We start from the raw sequence: 21,083 nt of genomic DNA on the forward strand, positions 1-21,083 counted from the left end.
TTACGGGGGTCTCTATGTAATGTAATGTAATGATGTCTTGTAAAGCACATGAATCACCCCACATGGGGTATCTCTGCGCTGTAGACCGCTGGGGAACCCATCCTGGCTTTCCCTGTGAGATGGTCCCTACTGGGTATCTCCAAGGTGAAACCAGGCATCCCCGGCGAATGTGGGGGGCCGTTGTGGAGACGAGGCAAGCTAATGCCCAGAGTTGCCGAGTGTGATCCCTGGTTAGAGTAGGCACCGAGGCGAGAATTATCGAGTCCCCTGACCCTGGTCCACGACCCTGCCACGTCGGGAATTGAACCTTGGTCCCGGGCCGTCCTCTGCTCCCGGGTCTGCCACCTCTAACCAGTGAGCCACACCACTCCACTATCACATGGAGTGGTGTGGAAGGGAGCTACCATGTCTTCAAAGGGAGAGAATTGGTATCTGTGAGGTTAAGAACTGTCCCCTAAGAACAAATCAGCATCCCTTCAAAAGGTACCCCAACACCCTATGTCTACTCGCGAACACAGAAGCACTTTGGTGAGGAGAGAGAGGAGTTCTAGGTACACGGGATATAACAAATGTTATCACGAGCAAACAATGGTTTTATCATATAAGAATTCCTGAGGAAGGCATACGCCGAAACGCGTTGAATGGAATTGTGGTTCTGTTTTCAATGAATCGTTGTATATAGTTGTTGTATCTTGTTTTTACTATTGGTTTATATAATCATATTTGTAGGAACAGTCACTTATTCTATGTGTGTAAAAAGAAAAAAAGATAAAAATATGAAATAATATTTGAACATAACAGTGTCACAACAATAAAACAGAAGAATATATCAGCAATGTACATGGTGGCAATTAGTTTATGTGTACAACGTCTAAGTCCTTACTTTTGAAATATGCACATAACCCGGTGTCACATGTTCGCTTTTCCTAAAGTACAGTTTCCTTGCTAGGGTTTATCCTTTCAGGCAGGGGCCGCTTCTATTCCATAACATTTATCATATAAGAAACCAGACATTTGCATTGTATTCTTTGCCTAGACCATAGAGTGTGGGAGGACACTCAAAAGGTGAGTCTTGTCCAAGAAGTCTTGTCAAATGAGTTTCCCAGAGCATGAAAGACAAAAAAGTTGTCCAGAATGAAAAAATGAGTACAGCAGCACATAATCTTCTCCTCAAACGTTGACCAACCTTGTTCTGACAACCCCTTGACTGTGGGGCTGTTGACATAAACTCACCACCATTGTAAACAGTGCGCAGGGCCAGAGCTTTCAGCTTGGCGGCAGATGAAAGATTGTGGGCTTCCACTCATCCCTCCCCACATAAATAAAGTTCTATCCAAAGGCAAACAAATCCTTCAAGAATGAAATTTAGTCTCTGTGTCACTAAGCAATTTAAAGAGACAATGGAGCTGAGAATGGTGCTTCACACAATCTGTGTGGACAATAACAAGGAATCAATAAACCACCCAGAGGGTTACTAATATGTTGCATCCCATAGTGCTTGGATAGTTTGCAATCTGTGCTCCTTAGAGTCTTCTGTCCTGAGATCTGTGTGAGTCCTTGGTGTCCATCTCAGCCACAACCACACACCTGCAGAGCACCATCAGCGCTGTTAGAATTTGTGCGAACGAACATCTTCTTTGGGATCCACGGTGGGACATATGGTTTCAGAGCTGGTGAAAATACAAATATGCTCTATAGGTTATACTTAAAGCCAACAAGAAAAGTTGTGATTTCTCAGCATTACAGTCATTACCATTTAACCGTCATTAGGTATTTGATAAGTCACTGTCTAGTAACCTGTTCAAATCAATGGCTAACAAGCCAAGGGGCAGATGTATTAAGGGTTTTTTTTTGTCGCAAACGCTGCAATTCACAAAATAGCAGCGTTTGCGACAAAAAAAACGGGATTTGGAATGTATCATGCAAAAAGCCTCGCACTATTAAGGAATTGCACATTTTGCAATTCCTTAATACTGCGAAAGCATTTAAGAAATCGCAAATTGCGATTTCTTAAATGCAATGAATTAAGCATTTCAGTTTTGCAAATTTTGACTATGAAATCGCAAATCACCTTTAACTTGTAGTTGGTGGTAATTTGCGAATTCTTTTACAAATGCACTTTTTGCATTTTGTAAAGGTGCCATGTGACGCTCATACATGCCCTTGGGGCATGTATGTGCGCCATTTGCACACACATGTCGATTTCAGGGGTGCAGCAGAGTGTCCTTGAGACACCCCTGCACCTTTGAAATTATTCTCAATTTGCGATTAGCAAATTGTGAATCGCAAATTGAGAATAATTTCACATTCATTCCAATGGGCCTCCTGGCCCATGGAAATGAATGGGAAATTATTCGTTAATTGCGATTAGCAATTTGCTAGTCGCAATTAAGGAATTTTAAGAAATCGCAAAAAATAGCGAATTTCAACATACGTACCATTTTGCAATTCTCAAATAGCGATTCCTTAAAAATCGCTATTTGAGAATCGCTAAAGGGTATCTTGATACATCTAACCCCAAGTCATAACTATGAACGGCGGGGGTCCTCACTTTTTGTAGTGATAACACTACTTCTGCAGAGAAGAGTTAAGATCCTACCTGGCCAAACACATGTTCATTTTATCTTTAATCTGAATGTAGGAAACACCCAATTTGCATAATAAGCTGTGTCAGCATTGCATGCAGACAAGGTCAACACACTCATACAGTGAGAACCCAAAACATTTTTGTTTTGGAGGAGCGGGGACCTATATAGGTCCACAGTGAAGTAATGGGGCATATTACACATGTGTTAAAAGCTAGAAGTATGCCCCCTTTACTCTCTCCTTCAACTTGTGTATTCTCTTGCTGTAAACTACAACCTATTTTTAAAATTAGGAGTGTGGCATATGTGAGGCAAGTTCCCTGGGAGCATTATTGGCTGCTGTTCCATTGCACATTACCCCTTTGATATGACATGCCCTCAAACAGACAGGAGTGAAGAGAAAGCAATGTAGTGTATAATAAAGGAAAAGAAAGGAAAGTACCAATGACTAGAAGAAAAATGAATAAATAGAGGAACAATCCTCTGTATTAGCTCATCAGGTTACACAGCAAACAAGAGTCTGATGAAAGAAAGCAGAAAGAAGGGTTGATTATTATAATGATGAGTATGTCTGTGTCCTTTCTGGGGATTCTGTAGAGTTGGACCCACGTCTACTCCCACCTCGAAGCCCTACACTGGCGTCCCATCAGCAAATGATGCCAGTTGAAACTGGTCACCCATGAATACAAAGAACTTCACAACAAGGGTCCAGCCTACTTTATCCATAAGGTGAACCTCTACCAACCAACCCACAAACTTTGCTCCTAATCCCTCTTCGTGGCCCACACCTCCCGCATCCACAGAATCAGGGGGATGGCCGTGCCTTCTCACACCTAGCGGCCAAGTCCAGGAAGAGACTTCACCTCTATACGTCCCCACCCTGCAGGAATTCAAGAAGGACCTGAAGACTTGGCTCTTCGACTATTTCATCACAGCAGCAGCGCCCCCGGCACCTTGATACCCTCAGGGGTGATAAGCAGCGCTTTACAAATCCTATTTGTTATGATTTGATTTATGAAGATGGTTCTCCTACTGATCTCTATCCAGACATGGCTTACCGCGTCTCTTCAATATCCTTTATTGTATCAGGCAGCTCCACGTTGAGAGTCTCAGGTAGTAAAAAAGCAACCAAGCCACAGACAATGGCGACCGAGCAGTAGATCACTTGCGGCAGAACCTTCCAGACTTCATCCAACAACAGGACCAGTGGAGCCAGGGCCACACCGATGCGGGAAAGAAATAAGTTATATCCGATGCCATTTTGCCTGTAAGTACAATATGAAAAAAAGACTTGAAGCCTTAGAGAACCATGTACAGACTGGGACAGTTCACATCATACTTGTGTTCAGTAGGACTGTGAATGCACTTCATACATTATCCTCTTGATCATTTCCACTTGAGTTGTTTGTTTTTTGCTTCAGAAACACTAACCTTGTGTTGAAAAAGGGAAGAAGTAGATGTGTTCTGCTGGTTGTATGTCATACATTGACTTTGTTGTAGTAAATTAGAGTGATAAATACAAATAAACAAAGTCCATCCTACCACTCTTGTCTGTTTACCCCACTGCTCAGTTTACCCACTTTAACATGCACATTATTCTGTTCTATCAATTTTACTTATTTAATTACTCCTTTTTGGTTTAATGCATCTTATTCATTTTTCCCGACTCTTGGCAAATAGCATGTGTATATCATGCCATACATTAGTTTTTAAAAAATAACAATTCAGTTTTTTGCTAACAGACCTTGGCTCTCATTATTGCACATGTAATAAAGTCCAGTTCTTTGGAGGCCCATTTGCCTCCAAATCATGCAAAGTTCTTTTAGGCAAGTTTATCACCAAAAGCTACTTTCACTATGGTTGTGTCTGTCCTATGAGAAGAAAAAAAAAGTTTAAAATAAAATCTTTACTTTGCTAACTCTAGTTTAGGGGAAGCTATTAGATTCATTCAAACATAGGGCCCGATTCACAGATCTAACTTAAGACAAAATCCTAACTTACTACCATTTTGGTATTCACAGAAGGCACTCACTCATTTCGGTATTCACAGAAGTTAGGAGTCGTAACTTTATGACTCCTAAATGCCTTCTGTGAATACGGAAAGTCTTAAAATTAGGATTTTTCTCAGTTTAGGAGTAGTAAAGTTAGGAGTCCCAATTTTACTACTCCTAAACTGAGAGTAATCCTAACTGTACGGCTTTAGGTATTCACAGAAGGCATTTAGCAGTCCTAAAGTTAGAAGGAAGCCCTGAGTTTGAGGTTTGGGATACATGTAGCTCAGGAAGTGCAGCTGGAGAAGGTTCATGACCTTCATTACCTTAAACGGGACTAGGGTGAAGCCTGCCCATTCACTGGGGGTGAGTGTTTGTATTGTCAACGCTCCGTCCATCATTTCCCCTAAGTTGGCAGGGTATGCTCAGACGTGAGTCCCTTGCTCACTTTGCCACCGGATTCAAGCAAGCCGGGCTGAAGAAGGGGCTGAAGACGGCTGAAATCCCAGACACCGGCCCCCGGTAGCTTGTTTCCAGTCCAGGGAAGGTATGGCTTGGCAGTTCGGGCTGGACTGTTCCCATGAGGCACAGGGTCAGACTGATTTGCATATGGCCATGTTTGAACTGGGGTGGCAGAGTGGGCTAAAGAACGGTGATGGATTATACCAAGATCAGTTGACTGGGGATGAGTGCTTGTATTGTCAACGCTCCGTCCATCATTTCCTTTGGTTTTTCTTTGTTCGCCCTAAGTTGGCAGGGTATGCTCAGACGTGAGTCCCTTGCTCACTTTGCCACTGGATTCAAGCAAGCCAGGCTGAAGAAGGCTGAAATGCCAGAAACCGGTCCTTGGTAGCTTGTGTCCGGTCCAGGGAAGGCATGGCTTGGCAGTTCGGGCTGGACTGTTCCCATGAGGCACAGGGTTAGACTGATTTGCATATGGCCATGTTTGAACTGGGGTGGCAGAGTGGGCTAAAGAACGGTGATGGATTATACCCAGATCAGTTGACTGGGGGTGAGTGCTTGTATTGTCAACGCTCCGTCCATCATTTCCTTGGTTTTTCTTTGTTCGCCTTAAGTTGGCAGGGTATGCTCAGACGTGAGTCCCTTGCTCACTTTGCCACTGGATTCAAGCAAGCCGGGCTGAAGAAGGCTGAAATGCCAGAAACCAGTCCTCGGTAGCTTTTTTCCGGTCCAGGGAAGGCATGGCTTGGCAGTTCGGGCTGGACTGTTCCCATGAGGCACAGGGTTAGACTGATTTGTATATGGCCATGTCTGAACTGGGGTGGCAGAGTGGGCTAAAGAACAGTGATGGATTAAACCCTGATCAGTTGACTGGGGATGAGTGCTCATATTGTCAATGCTCCGTCCATCATTTCCTTTGTTTTTTCTTTGTTCGCCCTAAGTTGGCAGAGTATGCCCAGACGTGAGTCCCTTGCTCACTTTGCCACTGGATTCAAGCAAGCCGGGCTGAAGAAGGCTGAAATGCCAGAAACCGGTCCTCGGTAGTTTGTTTCCAGTCCAGGGAAGGCATGGCTTGGCAGTTCGGGCTGGACTGTTCCCATGAGGCACAGGGTCAGACTGATTTGCATATGGCCATGTCTGAACTGGGGTGGCAGAGTGGGCTAAAGAACGGTGATGGATTAAACCCTGATCAGTTGACTGGGGGTGAGTGCTTGTATTGTCAACGCTCCGTCCATCATTTCCTTTGGTTTTTCTTTGTTTGCCCTAAGTTGGCAGGGTATGCTCAGACGTGAGTCCCTTGCTCACTTTGCCACTGGATTCAAGCAAGCCGGGCTGAAGAAGGCTGAAATGCCAGAAACCGGTCCTCGGTAGCTTGTTTCCGGTCCAGGGAAGGTATGGCTTGGCAGTTCGGGCTGGACTGTTCCCATGAGGCACTGGGTCAGACTGATTTGCATATGGCCATTTCTGAACTGGGGTGGCAGAGTGGGCTAAAGAACGGTGATGGATTATACCCAGATCAGTTGACTGGGGGTGAGTGCTCGTATTGTCAACGCTCCGTCCATCATTTCCTTTGGTTTTTCCAAGTATCAAACATGCCTGGGATTATTCTTCAAGGTTTACTGACACGCGGTGCAGCCCGGGACTGCAGGACTGCCGCTGTGGGGCTGGGGACACTCCGAGGGCAGCCCCCCTTTCCCCACCCCCCTATATGCTGGAGGATTGCTTGGGGCCATTCTCCCAGTGAAAAAGAAACTGAAGCAGCTCAATTTGCATTATGCTATGCTCTTCCCAGCATGGCCTAAAATCATGCATTTGGGGAAAGAGATATTTTTTAACACCCCACAACAAGCGCAGGACTTCCTTAAAAGTCTGCCAAAGCAGCCAGCGGTCCGCGCCTCTCCTCCCCACCCCCGGATGAACACGGTGGCGCCTACGACATACAATGAATGTAACGCCGCACTGGATCTGCGCAACTCGCTGTTTTGTAGACAGGAACTTGCCGTCGCGACATGCCTCTTCCTGGACGCATCTTTTCTGCCATAACTGCCGTGAGTGGAAGGATAAAGCTGAGGTAAATACATTGAGAGGAGTGGCCCCTGCTGACTCTGTATCCGGGCTCTCCCCTTTGCCTAGCGATGCTGGGACTACAACATCCTGGATGCGACTGACTTGGTAAGTTCTCTTTCCTGTTATTGTGACCTGCAAGCTGATAATGACAGTATCCTGGAGGACTCCCACATCCTGAAATGGTCACCTATTAAGCCAAAAGACCTAAAACGTGCACGGGCATGAGCAGACCCTATACTGTTGCCCGAACGCCCTCGCTACTGCGAGGTGCTGGCCGCCCTCTGGAACCCACCCACCAGGTGAACCCTTACTACTGTTTGTATTTAGGCTAAGGTGAAAGGTATTTAAGGGTTTTGATCTTTTTCTCACAATATATATTGATTTGTTTGAAGTTATGTTATCTCTTGAGACGCAACACAACGGGGAGGGCGGAGGGCAGGGGGCCATAGCAGGATTGGGCTGCTGGTGTGGGAGGGGGAAGGAGGAGGTCAATTTCTTGCCACAGAACTGTACAGTTTATTGAATTGCCACACAACACATTGGTCATCTGTATTTACAAGTTATCTGGATACGTGACTGCCACCTAACACACATCAATGATGAAGATATGCTCTCATGTCGGCTGCCGTACATGACCCCCCTACCCATCCAACATACCTGCATCTCACGTGGGATGTGTGGGGTCTGGGTGACCCACGCAAGCGCCGCCACATCCTGGCTTATCTAGACCGTCCCAATATACATTGTGCGATGCTGCAGGAAACACATTTTAATCCTAGCATCACCCCTACATTCGTCTCTCGATGGGCAAGCTATACCAGCTTCTCTTCCTACTCCTTATATGCCTGAGGCACATGCATTCTAGTGAGAAAATCTCTCCCCTACACTCCTATAGGGTCTATGGCAGACAAACAGGGCCGATACTCTATCATTTGGAGAAGATTGGCTACACAGACTTTTACATTTGTCTCCTGCTTTGGCCCCAACACCAACGATCTAGAATTTTTCCGGATACTCTTGGGGAAAATCCTGGAAATAGGCTCCACACACTTGCTATAGGGAGGGGACCTTAATGTGACCATTGATCCTGCACTGGACCACTCACACCCGCAACCACACCACTACTCCAACTCCCAATCCGCTTTAAAGCTAATTGCCACTGATCATGGGCAAGTAAACGCATGGCGACATATGCAACCGATACAGAGAGAGGGTACCTGCTTCACTACGGCCCGTGCTTCCTGGTCCAGGATAGATGCATGGCTGCTCACTAAGGGACTCATACCGTGGTTGACACATGCAGGTAATCTCCCTCGCACTTACTATGACCACTCCCCGGTGCTCGATGCTCTTACCCCTCTCATGAACGATCTCCATTCTTGAACTGGCATCTGAATCCCCTGTCCCTGCTTGACTCTGTCTTTAAGCAAGAGCTTGAACAGGAGATCACAGACTTCTTCCCTCGCAATGAAAACTCGATGACGCACTTCGCCACGATTTGGGAGGCATTTAAAGTCACCATTTGTGGCCTGTGCATTGCCAAAAGTGGGGGAATCTTGAGGGACATCGGGGCCAGGATATGTTGGCTTGAGGAGGATCTCAAACATATAGAGGCCCAAATGCAGACAGCCACGACGCCTGAGCTACAGGCACAATTTAGAATCACGCTAGATGAATATCAAGACACAGCCGAAAGTGAGTGTAAGTTCAGAGGAAAATACTACAGGGCGCAACAATATGGGGATGGTGACAGACCCAATCCGTCCCCAGCATTTTTCTAATACGGTTCTTGAAATTGAGGATGAGGATGACCAGACACACAGGGATACAGAGAATATAGTAGAAACCTTCCGGGGATTTTACAAGAGTCTTTATAAGACTCAGAGGGACCAATCCACTGAGTTTGACTCCTTTTTTGAGGACACAGCGATTGCGTGGTTGGGGGATGGCCAGCGGAAATTTCTTTTACAATATCAAGAAGATGAATAGATGGTGACGGCTATAATGCAGGCCTTTGGGAAAGCGCCGGGGCCGGATGGCCTCCCAGTGGAATTCTATATAATCTTTCATCACCGGCTCATCCCGGCCCTGCGACATATCTTCGAAGAGGCTAGGAAGTCTGGGATTCTTCCCCCCTCTATGCGAGAAGCACATATCATCTCCATACCCAAGCCAGATAAATCTGCTACATATTGTGACTCATACAGACCCCTCTCCTTAATAAACGTAGATGCGAAAATCCTAGCTAAACGAATTGCCAACCGCATCAGCCCCCTGATGACCGCATTGGTCCTCCCGGACCAGTCGGACTTTGTTCACACTAGAGGCATCTTCCACAATTTGAATACTTTGTTCGCGCTACTGCAAGACGTAGATCCGGAGACAAACGCTGAAGCCATATTCCTAGATGCCAATAAGGCGTTTGACTCCTTGAAATGGGACTACCTTGCCTTTGTGCTGCAACAAATGGGGTTCCCCCCTTTCTGGCCTGGATCAACCTGTTGTACTCAGGTCTGCAGGCACGGATCCTCATTAACGGGATGCAATCGGCCCCCTTTGCAATAACCAGAGACACCCAACAGGGATGCCCTCTGTCACCCCTTCTATTTGCCATTGCCATCGAACCACTGGCGGCCAAGGTTAGACAGCACCATCGAGAGTACCCCCTGATCTACCCGGAAAGACACATTTTAATATCATTGTATGCAGATGACCTGACCTTGTATCTGAGAGACCCTGACGTACGTCTTAATCCAATCCTCCGAGTGCTGATAATGTTCGGCAGACTCTCAGGGATAAAAGTGAATTGGGGGAAGTCCCAGATATTTCCCCTGACTGACTCTACCCCGCGTTTTGAGCCTGACTATTCACTCACCTGGTGCGCAGACTCGGTCACATATTTGGCTATTCGCATCTCCCGTTGCCGGGAGCACTTGATGAGGGACAATTATGGCCGCCTACTGGACCAACTGACGGAAACATTTACTAGATGGGCTGCGATGCCCCTATCCATGGCTGCTAGAGTGTCTTTGATCAAGATGGTGATCTTACCTAAGCTTCTCTACCTTTTCACTAACATACCTTATGCCCCGAGTCGCTATTTTTTAACAGTATCAAATCCCAAATGATCAGATTGACATGGGGCGGGAAGCAGCCCAGACTTGTATGGGAGATCCTCACGCATCCCTTTGATGCCGGAGGTTTTGAGATCCCTGACATCGAACTATACTTTATCTGTGATAAACAGATACAAGTAAATGATAAATGTTTTATTGATTGATTATTTAAAATCTTTACCAAAAACGAATACACAATATAACATTTCAATTAGAATACAGTAAAAGGGCGGTAATTTTAAAAATAAGCAATCATTTCATAATGTTAAAATTTCAGAAATATAAACAGTATAATAGTTAATGTTTTAAAAATTCCAGTTTTCTCCATGCACTTGTTAAGAATTTTGAGAGGGCAGAGTTAATATATATATCTTCCAAGCAAAGACACTGGATTAGTGCTTGTCTACATGTCCTTATTGATCTTTTGTTAAAGTGCCTTTTTAAAAGTGTTAATCTTTCATTTTTTAGTTCTGGGCAGAGGCATAATAGATGTATGATATTTTATTCTCCTGTATTACACAGCCGACATGATATGTTGTTTTCAAGCTTTTTCCATGGCAGTGCATGAGATTCTCCAGGCAGGATTCCGAACCGGGCTTTCATGAATATATTTTTATATTTCCAGGTCCAAGCTGTATTCAAATATTGTTGCGGACTCTTTTTTTTATAACTATTTATTATAGACCAAGCATGTTTCCTTTTGACCAGGGACTCTTTGTCACTTATTATAGATAGGATATCAATTGTCTTATTTACAATTTTTTTGAAAGATTCCTGAGGAATAGTGGTCATCCAAATCTCCTTCAGCCCAAATTCATCCAAAGCCTTCTCGAGATACTTCCAAACAGATAGTTTATTATTGCCCTCTACTTCTTTCCATAAAAGCTCCGAGATTAAATTGTCCTTGTCATTTTTTACCCTATACCATACTTTAATTGTGTTACCCATCCGAGCATGTAGTTGGTTATTCAAGCCAAATTCTAGTCTAATTTGGGACTGTGAGGCATTTTTTGGTAAACAGAAAAGAGATCGAAAAGTTTTCGAGATTTCTTTGTTTATTGTTATTGCGTCCTTTCCGTTCAATGCTTTGCTGCCGTAGGTTAGGGAGGGTAGCAATTTTGCAGATATGACCTTGAGTAGCGGCTGGTAGGTTAAGTTACTGGTGGATTTTTTTATCATACCAAATGCACCTGTTAGGGAGTTCGCCTTCCGGGTGATGTCCAATATCTGGGGTTTAAAGCTACCATTGTCATCAAAAATCAGTCCTAGGTATCTATAGGTTTTTGTTTGCTCCAATTTTTCCTTACCTAAGAACCATTTCATATTGTATTTCCTTCTTCGATTTTTTGAGACAACCATAACTTTAGATTTGGATTCATTTATTACCATTTTATTTTTTATTGCGTACTCCTGTATACGTGTAATTAACCTTTGCAAGCCTACCTTTGTTCTACTTAAAAGAATAACATCATCTGCATATAGCAAATTTGATATGTGCTTATCTGCAAGTTTCGGTGGATGGGCATTTATCTTATTCAGTGTTTCAGTTAGATCAGTTAAAAACAGATTAAATAATAAAGGTGCCAATACGCAGCCTTGCTTCACGCCGCCAAGAGTTGGTATTTCCTTAGTTAATGATCTGCCATTCCCAATACGAACTTTGGCCCAAGTTTTTGTATACAGGAGACTGATCAGGTATATTAAAGGCTGAGGAATCCCTTGTGCTTGCAACTTTTTCCATAAAAGATCTCGGTTGACACAGTCAAAAGCTGATTTAAAATCAACAAAACATAGAAACAGTGATTCGCCCTTTAAGATTGCCTTTTCCATTAAAATAGATAGTGCCAGGATATTAGAGGTAGTACCAAGTCCTTTAATGAAGCCGGTTTGGTTTGGCGGGAGGATGTTATACTTTTTCACCAAGTCAGATAAGATTGTTAGCAGATAGGCTGCAAAAAGTTTTGCATCAGTGTCCTGTAGAGTTATTAAACGGTAGTTTTCAGGAAGCGCCCAGTCTCCTTTTTTAAAAATTGGGGATATTAAGGAGCCTCTCCAGCTTTCAGGTATCTCCCCTTTAGTAACTATTTCTTTAAATACCTTTACAAGTACTTCGGCCCATATTTCCGGATCGTCTTTGTATATAGAAAAGGGTATCCCGTTCGGTCCTTGTGCTCCATTTTTCTGCTTCTTTATTAGTTTAACAATCTGCTCCTGTGTTATCTCCATGACTGGTTCTTGATTTGTTATTGCAGTTTCATTCCATGGGCTATGGTCTTCAATTGCCTGTACTGCTGGATGGGGATTTAGATGATGGCTTAAAAAATTTACCCATTCTGTTTCAGTCAATACTGATGAGACTATTGCTTTATCTGGCCTATTTAGGGTATTAACCATCTTCCAGAACTCCCTCGAATTTCCTAGGTTACTAGCATAAAATATACGAGTCCAAAGAGCGTTATTGGCTTCAGTTTTTTCATTCCATATTATCTTCTTTAGATTTTTGTTTGCCACTTTCAGGGCAGTTCTAGTTTCTTCTTTATCTGGAAATTTAGTCAGCTCTTTCCTTAATCTATTTCTGGTTAGTTTCATTTTCTGCACTGCGCGTGTCAGATTGATATTGGTTACCCTCTTTATTACCTGAGTCATTTGGCCATCTCTAATGATATTGGAATTACCTTTACTAGTAGGCAGTCTGGCAGTGAAACTGGCCCATTGTTCGATTACTGATGCAAATGGTGCCTCTTCGCTGCATTCCTGTAGCCGTTTTAATGCCAGATCACTTGTCAGTTGGTTGTTTCGAGATTCTGTTTCCCAAGTTAACTTTTTATAATTAGTGGTTCCAATTTGACCTTCAGTTGTTAAATAGATTTGGTGATTTTTATTTTTGAATGTTGTGGTAATGATTTGCTGACGATGATCACTCTCCAAGACTTGCTTTAGATGGTATGATGTACAGTTGCCAAAGATATTTAGTGATACCATAGTATAATCTATGCGGGATTTAGTACTTTGGGTGTAGTAGGACCATGCCGGTGGTGAGTCTGTTGAAAATCTTCCATTGAGTGTTCGTAGCCCCAAGGCTTCCATATCCTTTATAAAATTTATACCTAATTGTTGAAGGCCTTGTTTATTCAAAGGGTCTGTTACCTGAACCGGGATTGACCATTGCTGGTCTTGCGATTGCGTTACTTCGTCCCTTGTAAATGGTATTAAAAGATTGAGATTGAAATCTCCTGAAATAATAAAATCCATAAAGGGATCCTCAATCCTTTGCTCAAGCAGGTACGTGGACAGTGCTGCACACATGGTTTTCCTGGAGATGAGTGTAGGAGGGATATATATGTTAACCAGCTTCAATGATCTTTTTTGTCCATACATCCAATACCTCACCAATATAGACTGAAACTTCATATTGTTTGTAAATATTTCAGCATGCTCCACGTTGAGATCAATTGAAATGAAAATTGCTAGCCCACCTGAAGGGCGTCCATAAGAGCTTTCCTTGATAGCAGGTATGTAGTATCCTTTATAGCCATGTATTATAAACGGGGTTATTGCCCAGGTCTCTTGTAGCAAAATTATTTGATAGCGCTTAAGTAGCTCGGTTATCTTATCTAATTTATTAGTTATACCATTTACGTTCCATGAACAAATCGTTATTTCCGTAAAGGGTTTATTTGTAATTTTGGCTGTTTTTTCATGTTTTGTTTGTCAATAGGTATTATTTGGTATACAACCTTTACCACGCAACTTTTACCACGACCTACCTTTACCACGCAACTTTTACAACGCAGGACCCTTTACCACGCATACCATTACAACGCTGGTATTTACAACGCAGGTACCTTTACAACGCATACCATTACAACGTAAGTATTGGTAAGTATATAATTTTATTTAAAATATTTTAGGTTTGGGTTTTGGGTAAATGGGTATTTTTAGGGTTCAGGGTCAGTTTTCAGTTTTTGGGTAAATGGGTATTTTTAGGGTTTAGGGTCAGTTTTCAGTTTTTGGGTAAAGGGGTATTTTTAGGGTTCAGGGTCAGTTTTCAGTTTTTGGGTGCAGGGGTATTTTTAGGGTTCAGGGTCAGTTTTCAGTTTTTGGGGTACAGGGGTATTTTTAGGGTTCAGGGTCAGTTTTCAGTTTTTGGGGTGCAGGGGTATTTTTAGGGTTCAGGGTCAGTTTTCAGTTTTTGGGGTACAGGGGTATTTTTAGGGTTCAGGGTCAGTTTTCAGTTTTTGGGGTACAGGGGTATTTTTAGGGTTCAGGGTCAGTTTTCAGTTTTTGGGGTGCAGGGGTATTTTTAGGGTTCCGGGTCAGTTTTCAGTTTTTGGGGTACAGGGGTATTTTTAGGGTTCAGGGCTGGGTTTGGGTTTTGGGGTTCAGGGGTATTTTTAGGTTTTAGGGCAGGGTTTGGGTTTTGGGGTACAGGGGTATTTGTAACATATATATTTAAAAATTAATAAATAAATATTAATATAAATAATTAAAATATTAAATATTAAAATATTAATGTATTAATTAAAAAAAATATTATTAATAATTAAATTATTTTACCATTTTATTTACTTACCTATAATTACGTTGTAATGGTATGCGTTGTAATAGTACCTGCGTTGTAAATACCAGCGTTGTAATGGTCTGCGTGGTAAAGGATCCTGCGTTGTAAAAAATGCGTGGTAATGGTCTGCGTGGTAAAAGACCGCGTGGTAACGTCATATATCCGTATTATTTCCATGTACTGCACTCTTAATCCATAAATCATTTATACCAATTTCAGTTTTATCGATAGTGTCTTTTGTTTGGTCTAGCACTCCTTTATCTATCCGTTGATTTGGGTTTCTAAGAACCGAATAGGTTTGGAGGCCCTTTTTGCCTTTTTCTGGACCATTCAGATTTAATGCTTTCAGAAGCGGTGTGGGATATTCTTTAGGCATGATTCTATTAACCAATATTCCCCATTTACGGAAGGTGTCTTCTTGTCTTATAATGTGCTCAGCTATGACAGGGGAGGCAAGTGTTATTATTGTTGTTGGTAATTGGCCATCTGGGTTTTCTAAGAATCCAACAGTATCAATATCTTTAGTTGTCACTTTTTCCAAAGACGGGACTGATGAAAAAAGGCGCAATAAGTTGCCTCTATTGAGCGTATCTTGTCGACCTCTAGACTCATATATAGGTTTAAATGTTAGTTGTTCCCTCTTATGGTCGTTTGTATCCCCTGTGTTTTGGAAATTTAACTCCCCTTTGACGATATTTATAACTCTTTCATTGTTGGCTCTTTTTACAATTTGTAATTGCTCCTTTTTTGTTGTTTCAATCACAATTTCTGTCAGTGCCATAGGTTCCAATGGCTTTGCTGGTATAACCCAAGGGAGTTGTCTTTTGTCTGTGATGGTTTTATTTGGTGTTTTTAGATTTTCTTTTACCAATTTAGTTGACAAAAGTTCATTCCTATTTGCTTCTTCATTTTGAGCATAAATCGCTGGATATTGGTCCCTTGGCACGTCGTACATTGTACCTGCGTTGTTTTCTTCCTGTACAGTGTTAGATATTTCTCGTGTTATTGGCCCATTTGTATTGCAACAATTAAGTACTATTTGAGTCTCAATTTTTTCAACTTTACCACTAGAAGAGTTACTATTGGCACTTATGTGGTTTGATGTATGTTGTTTAGGTTTCTTATTTCCGCAGGTGGTATTCTCCATATTCTTGACCATATTAGTATTATTGCTTTTTTGCGCAAATATATCATAATACTTAGTTTTCTCATTTGTCTGTATTGGTGACTTGTTACTTATTTCCCTGGTTATTTCCCTAATAGGTTGATTTTCTATATTTCCCTTAAGTGGTCTGCTTTGTAGTGGTTCCCCTAAAGGGAATAGTCCTACTTGTTCCACTAGTTTTGCTTTATTTCGGGCTTTACGTAACTTTTTCTTGTTCCTTTTTGACATAATAAAAGGGTTCCGGTCTGTGTCACTTTTTTCCTCCATTTCAGTATATCCTTTACTTATTTCCATTTCTTGTGCAATTTCTTTCTCAGTTTCAGTATTTTTAGCAATGTCTCGAGTATTTGGAGTTAGTTGATCTGTCAATCGATTAATCATTTGAAGTTCAATTTGGCATGCCTTGTTCTCTTTTTTAATTTCTTTATTTCCAGTTGGGCAAATCATACCACTATTCCCACCTATAGACAAGTTAAGGCCCCTATTAAGTGTTGTTTTAACATCTTCTAGCATCGTACTAATAACCTCTGGTATAGTTGCTAGTTTGTTGATTATTGGTGTGTGTAAACATTCTACGTATGATGTTGATTTGTCTGCCTGTACTCTGGTTATCAGGGAGTTTAGGTTAGCTAATTTGAGATCTATTCCTGCTACTGCTTTAGCCATTGCGCTTAGAATATCAATTTGGATATCCATTTTATTAGACTGAAGTGATAATGCTTCAATAGTAAGTGTTGAAGTTTGATAGAAAATATCCCAAACCGAGGCCGAGTCCTGGTTATCAATAGTTTCGTTTTTTTCACTCCCCTGCAGTTTAAGATCATTCCTAATAAAGACATTTTCGTTGTTACTAGTATTGTCTCTGCAGTCTAATAATTGTTCCGGTTCAGAGATTCGCCTTCTTTTAACTCCCGCAAGTTGTATTACCTCCCTGTCTGAGTTGGCATTGGTTGCTTGTTTTGATGGTTCAGCAGGTTTGGGGTTTAATGAATCTTTTATTTGAGTACCTTGTTCTCTACTTTCCTTGCTTAAAGATAGCCTGACATTTTCAATATCCAATGAAGCCATTTTTTCTTTACTTAGTTGACTCTTGAGCATGCAACTATCCGACGTGTTTAAGATGGTTTGATTATTAGTTGTTAGTATCCCTATTTGTGCTATATTTTTCTTTATTACAACATTGACATCCAAAGGTAGCCTAGATGGCATGGATACTATTCCTGAGACCCCATTGAGGTCATTAACAAAGGAGTCTCCAGTTTCTATCCCATCTTTAATATTCCCTATAGTAACAGATTCTTGTGAGCTCGTTATATGCATATCATCCTGATCCGAGGCTTCCATTGATATTTGATTTACAGAGTTCACTGAGCTGTTAGATTGTGTGATCACCATATTTGCCTCATTTATTCCAGGTTGTTTATATTTGCTTTCTAGGTTATTATGTGGTATAACATTAATAGGTATAATTGGGGTTTGTAAATTACCTATTGCTTGGTCGCCTTGGATAGACAATAGAACTCCTGTTGGATCCTTTAGAAAGTCAAATTTTTGGGGAATTTTAGAGGATTTTTCAAACATTCTCGCAATTGGTGAGATGAGGGTTTGTCTCAGCTCCTTAGATTGTGCCTTGGAGTTCTTTATGGTATTTGGAGCTTTAGATTTACGTGATCTATGTGCCGGGGGGGCAGATAGCCGTTCCCTCCCGGAACGCATTGTTACTAATATGGTACAGTGATATCAATGTAGTATGTAGTATGGTTTAGGACCGATCAAACTCCCTTGTAGAAAAACTGTGTGTAATACAGCCCGTCTGTGATATCATATATACCTTGTATAATACTTTCTGCAATAAACAGTGACAGTCTTTTCAGGATTAGAGTACAATAGATGTAGCTTCTTCCACCACATGATCAACAGAAAGTATGGGAGTAGGTACTTTGAATTGCCTTATTTGCCGACCTGTCTAAGCACAGGGTAAGCACAGGCTAAGCACAGGGCTAAGCACAGGGCAGATAAGTCTTTCTGGCTTCGTGTCTCCCCTTATCTTATCGATCCAAGCTGTAGATCCAAGCTGTAGACCAACTACCTCCCCAGCCTGTCTACTCACTGCTAATACACTCGATCCGCGGCCGCCAATAGCACCACGCACCGGGACCAACCAGCGTGGCAATATGACCTCAGTGCAAGCCTCAATCAAACAATCATCGAATGCACAATTTGGCAAGGCACTGCGGTGGTAGGCAGACAGTGATAGGCAACCATAGGCAACCATAAGCAACCATAAGCAGCAGCCGTACGGGAAGGGTAATGGCACTAACAGCAGGAAGGTGAAAAGGGGTAGAAATATGATTGCAAAGTGTATAGGAGCACTATTTATTTTCAAATGACCCAGTACCTCAGTATCACATTGGTATCTTGTTCATTGCCTGGCATATCTCCAAGTTTTCTCCATTTTGTTTTTCTTCTTTTTTTCCAGCACTTGCCTCAGAGCCGGCCCTGTAGCAGCTTACAGATCGCTTAACCACCACTGCGGGACTAGCAGTGGGTATTGCTTCCTTCGCTCCCTTCACTCAGGGGGAGCAAGAGCTTCACGCTGTTTAGCTCTTTTAGCTTCCTGCTGCTCCTCTGGCACTGGCGCTGGCTCTGGGTCGTAACTCCGTCCCAAACAAACCGTGGTTGGAGCCCCCCACCGCCTTTTTGGACTCTCACAGTTTGCCAAGTCCACCAAAAAGCTCTCTGCTGCTCTCGTTGTCCCAGCTGCCCAAGACGCCGCAAAGAGCCTCGCAGCTCCCGCCGCTACCGGGCCGCTCCCGTTTTTCGACCGCTGCAGCTGACAAGGAGACTAGAACTCTGGCAGCCTCCCGCGCTCACACCCCTCGCGCTCCGCACCTCACTGCACGGGTGGGGGAACGGGGGGGCAAGGTACTGCAGGTACTAGCAGGGTACAGCCGGCAGATTTTAACCGGGGAGAGGCTGAGAGGCAAAGCGGCCGACGATAGGCTGAAGACGGTAAAGCCTGCGGCTGCCTGCCAACGCGTCCTCTCACCCTCCTCTCACTCACGCCTCCAGCGCTTCGGCGCTCTACGCTCCACTGCTTCAGTCTCAGATACAAGTAGGGTATGGGGCAAAAGACGACTGCACTGATCCCCTCAGATAGACAGGCAATTGAAAAACAATACCTGTTATGAACACTTGAAAGAACATCCAATATAAAAAATAGAGAGGTTAATTAATGCTCGACTACGGGAATGGCATGAGTCAGGACTCATCTCTGACCACGAATACCGTTACCTACAGGCGCATGGCAGTAGATATCCGTGCATATATATGTGCATATATATACTTCCCAAAATTCATAAAGGGGGGGGCCTTTCCACCAGGAAGGCCCATCATTTCGGGGAATGGTAGCCCAATGGAACATCTTTCAGAGTACGTAGATGGGTTTTTACAACCAGTAGTTAAGAACTTGCCGGCATATCTCAAAGACAGCAGAGATGTCCGCTGCAAGCTTGAGGATTTTGTATGGGACAGCAAAGACCTTATGTCCATAACAATGGACGTAGAAAGTCTATATACGTGCATTCACACAGACCGTGGTATAGAGGCTCTTAAACGTTTCTTTTATAAAAGGAATGCGAAGCATTTTTAGCATACTACGTTGCTTCTTGAGATGTCACGCATGATACTTGACATGAATGTTTTCCTAAATGACGGAACTTGCTTCCTACAAAAACAGGGGACAGCCATGCGATCCAGGTTTGCTCCATCTTATGCAAACCTCTTTATGGGTTTGAATGAGATGGAGCATGCCTGGGGACCAGGCTCCAGGCAATGGAGTGATAACATCATTTTTTATACAAGATATATTGATGATGTTTTACTTATTTGGAATGGGTCTGAAGAAGATCTACTGTCATATCTATCACATCTTAACAGAAACACATTTAATGTGAGATTGACTTCCAAATACTCAAGAGACCATATGAAGTTTTTGGATCTTAAGTTGTATATCCATGACAATAAGATTCAAAGTGATATGTTTAAGAAAGAAACCTCTTGTAACAGCATTACCAGCCGAAAGCGCACACCCTAGTACAACCATAAATGCCATCCCGTATGGCGAGATGGTTTGCGCCAGACGAAATTGTAGCCAGGATAACACCTTTCTGGCTAACATTGGAAAGATAAAAAGGATTCTTAAGCATCGAGGGTACTCGGATAATTGCCCTCAAAAAGTTAAGACCAGGATTATGAGGACAAATAGGTCAAGCACTATCACCCAAAAATGTAAAGCATGAAGGAATAATGAAAATGAGAATATTGTGTTTATAACACAATATGATCTCCATAGTTATCAAACATATAATATTTTACGAAAAAACTTGCACCTCTTAACATCAGCTCAGTTGCCATCAGGTACCATTTCGGATAAACCGAAAGTGGTGTACAAGAGGAGAAAGACATTAAAAAAATTGCTCTGCCCTAGCTATGTGAAAAATGAAAAACAATGTGGGAAAAAACCTATGAGCTTCGTTGTGTGCGGATCATGCAACATTTGTCAGTTTAGCAGGCATAAGATATTGGAATTTCAATATGGAAAGTGAAGTGGTGTGGCTCACTGGTTAGAGGCGGCAGACCCGTAAGCAGAGGACGGCCCGGGACCAGGGTTCGATTCCCGACGCGGCAGGGTCGTGGACCAGGGTCAGCGGGCTCGATAATTCTCGCCTCGGTGCCTACTCCAGTCAGGGACCACACTCGGCAACTCTGGGCATTAGCTTGCCTCATCTTCACAACGGCCCCCCAGACCGCCGGGGATGCTTGGTTGCACCTTAGAGATACCCATTAGGGACCATCTCTCAGGGTGAGCCAGGACGGGTTCCCCAGCGGTCGAAGCGCGGAGATACTCCTCCGGGAGTTGATTCTAGCGCTATATAAACCCACAATTAAATTAAATTAAATTAAATTAAAGGCAATTTAAAATTAACACCTTTTAAACTGTAACACCACCTTCACCGTATATGTTATTGGGGTCAATGCAATAAAATCTATGTGGGCTTGCAGTATCCGCAACTTAAAAACGCGTATTCAGGAACATGTGAGGGCGATAAGAAATAGAGACAATAGATATCCAGT

General features: G+C 42.8%; 1 protein-coding gene across 1 annotated transcript in view; it reads right to left on the reverse strand.

The window, feature by feature from the left end:
• Nucleotides 1–426: 426 nt before the first annotated feature.
• Nucleotides 427–21,083, reverse strand: part of LOC144766764 (solute carrier family 22 member 7-like) — a 383,697-nt gene continuing 363,040 nt past the window's right edge. The window contains exons 9-10 of the mRNA XM_078650508.1: nt 3,644–3,850; nt 427–1,670 (exon numbers count right to left, since the gene is read on the reverse strand). Coding sequence (XP_078506634.1) covers nt 1,610–1,670; nt 3,644–3,850 — 268 coding nt within the window. The 3' untranslated portion in view covers nt 427–1,609. The remainder of the gene's footprint in view (nt 1,671–3,643; nt 3,851–21,083) is intronic.

This window comes from Lissotriton helveticus, chromosome 1_1 (genome assembly GCF_964261635.1).
Source record: "Lissotriton helveticus chromosome 1_1, aLisHel1.1, whole genome shotgun sequence".
Lineage (NCBI taxonomy): Eukaryota > Metazoa > Chordata > Amphibia > Caudata > Salamandridae > Lissotriton > Lissotriton helveticus.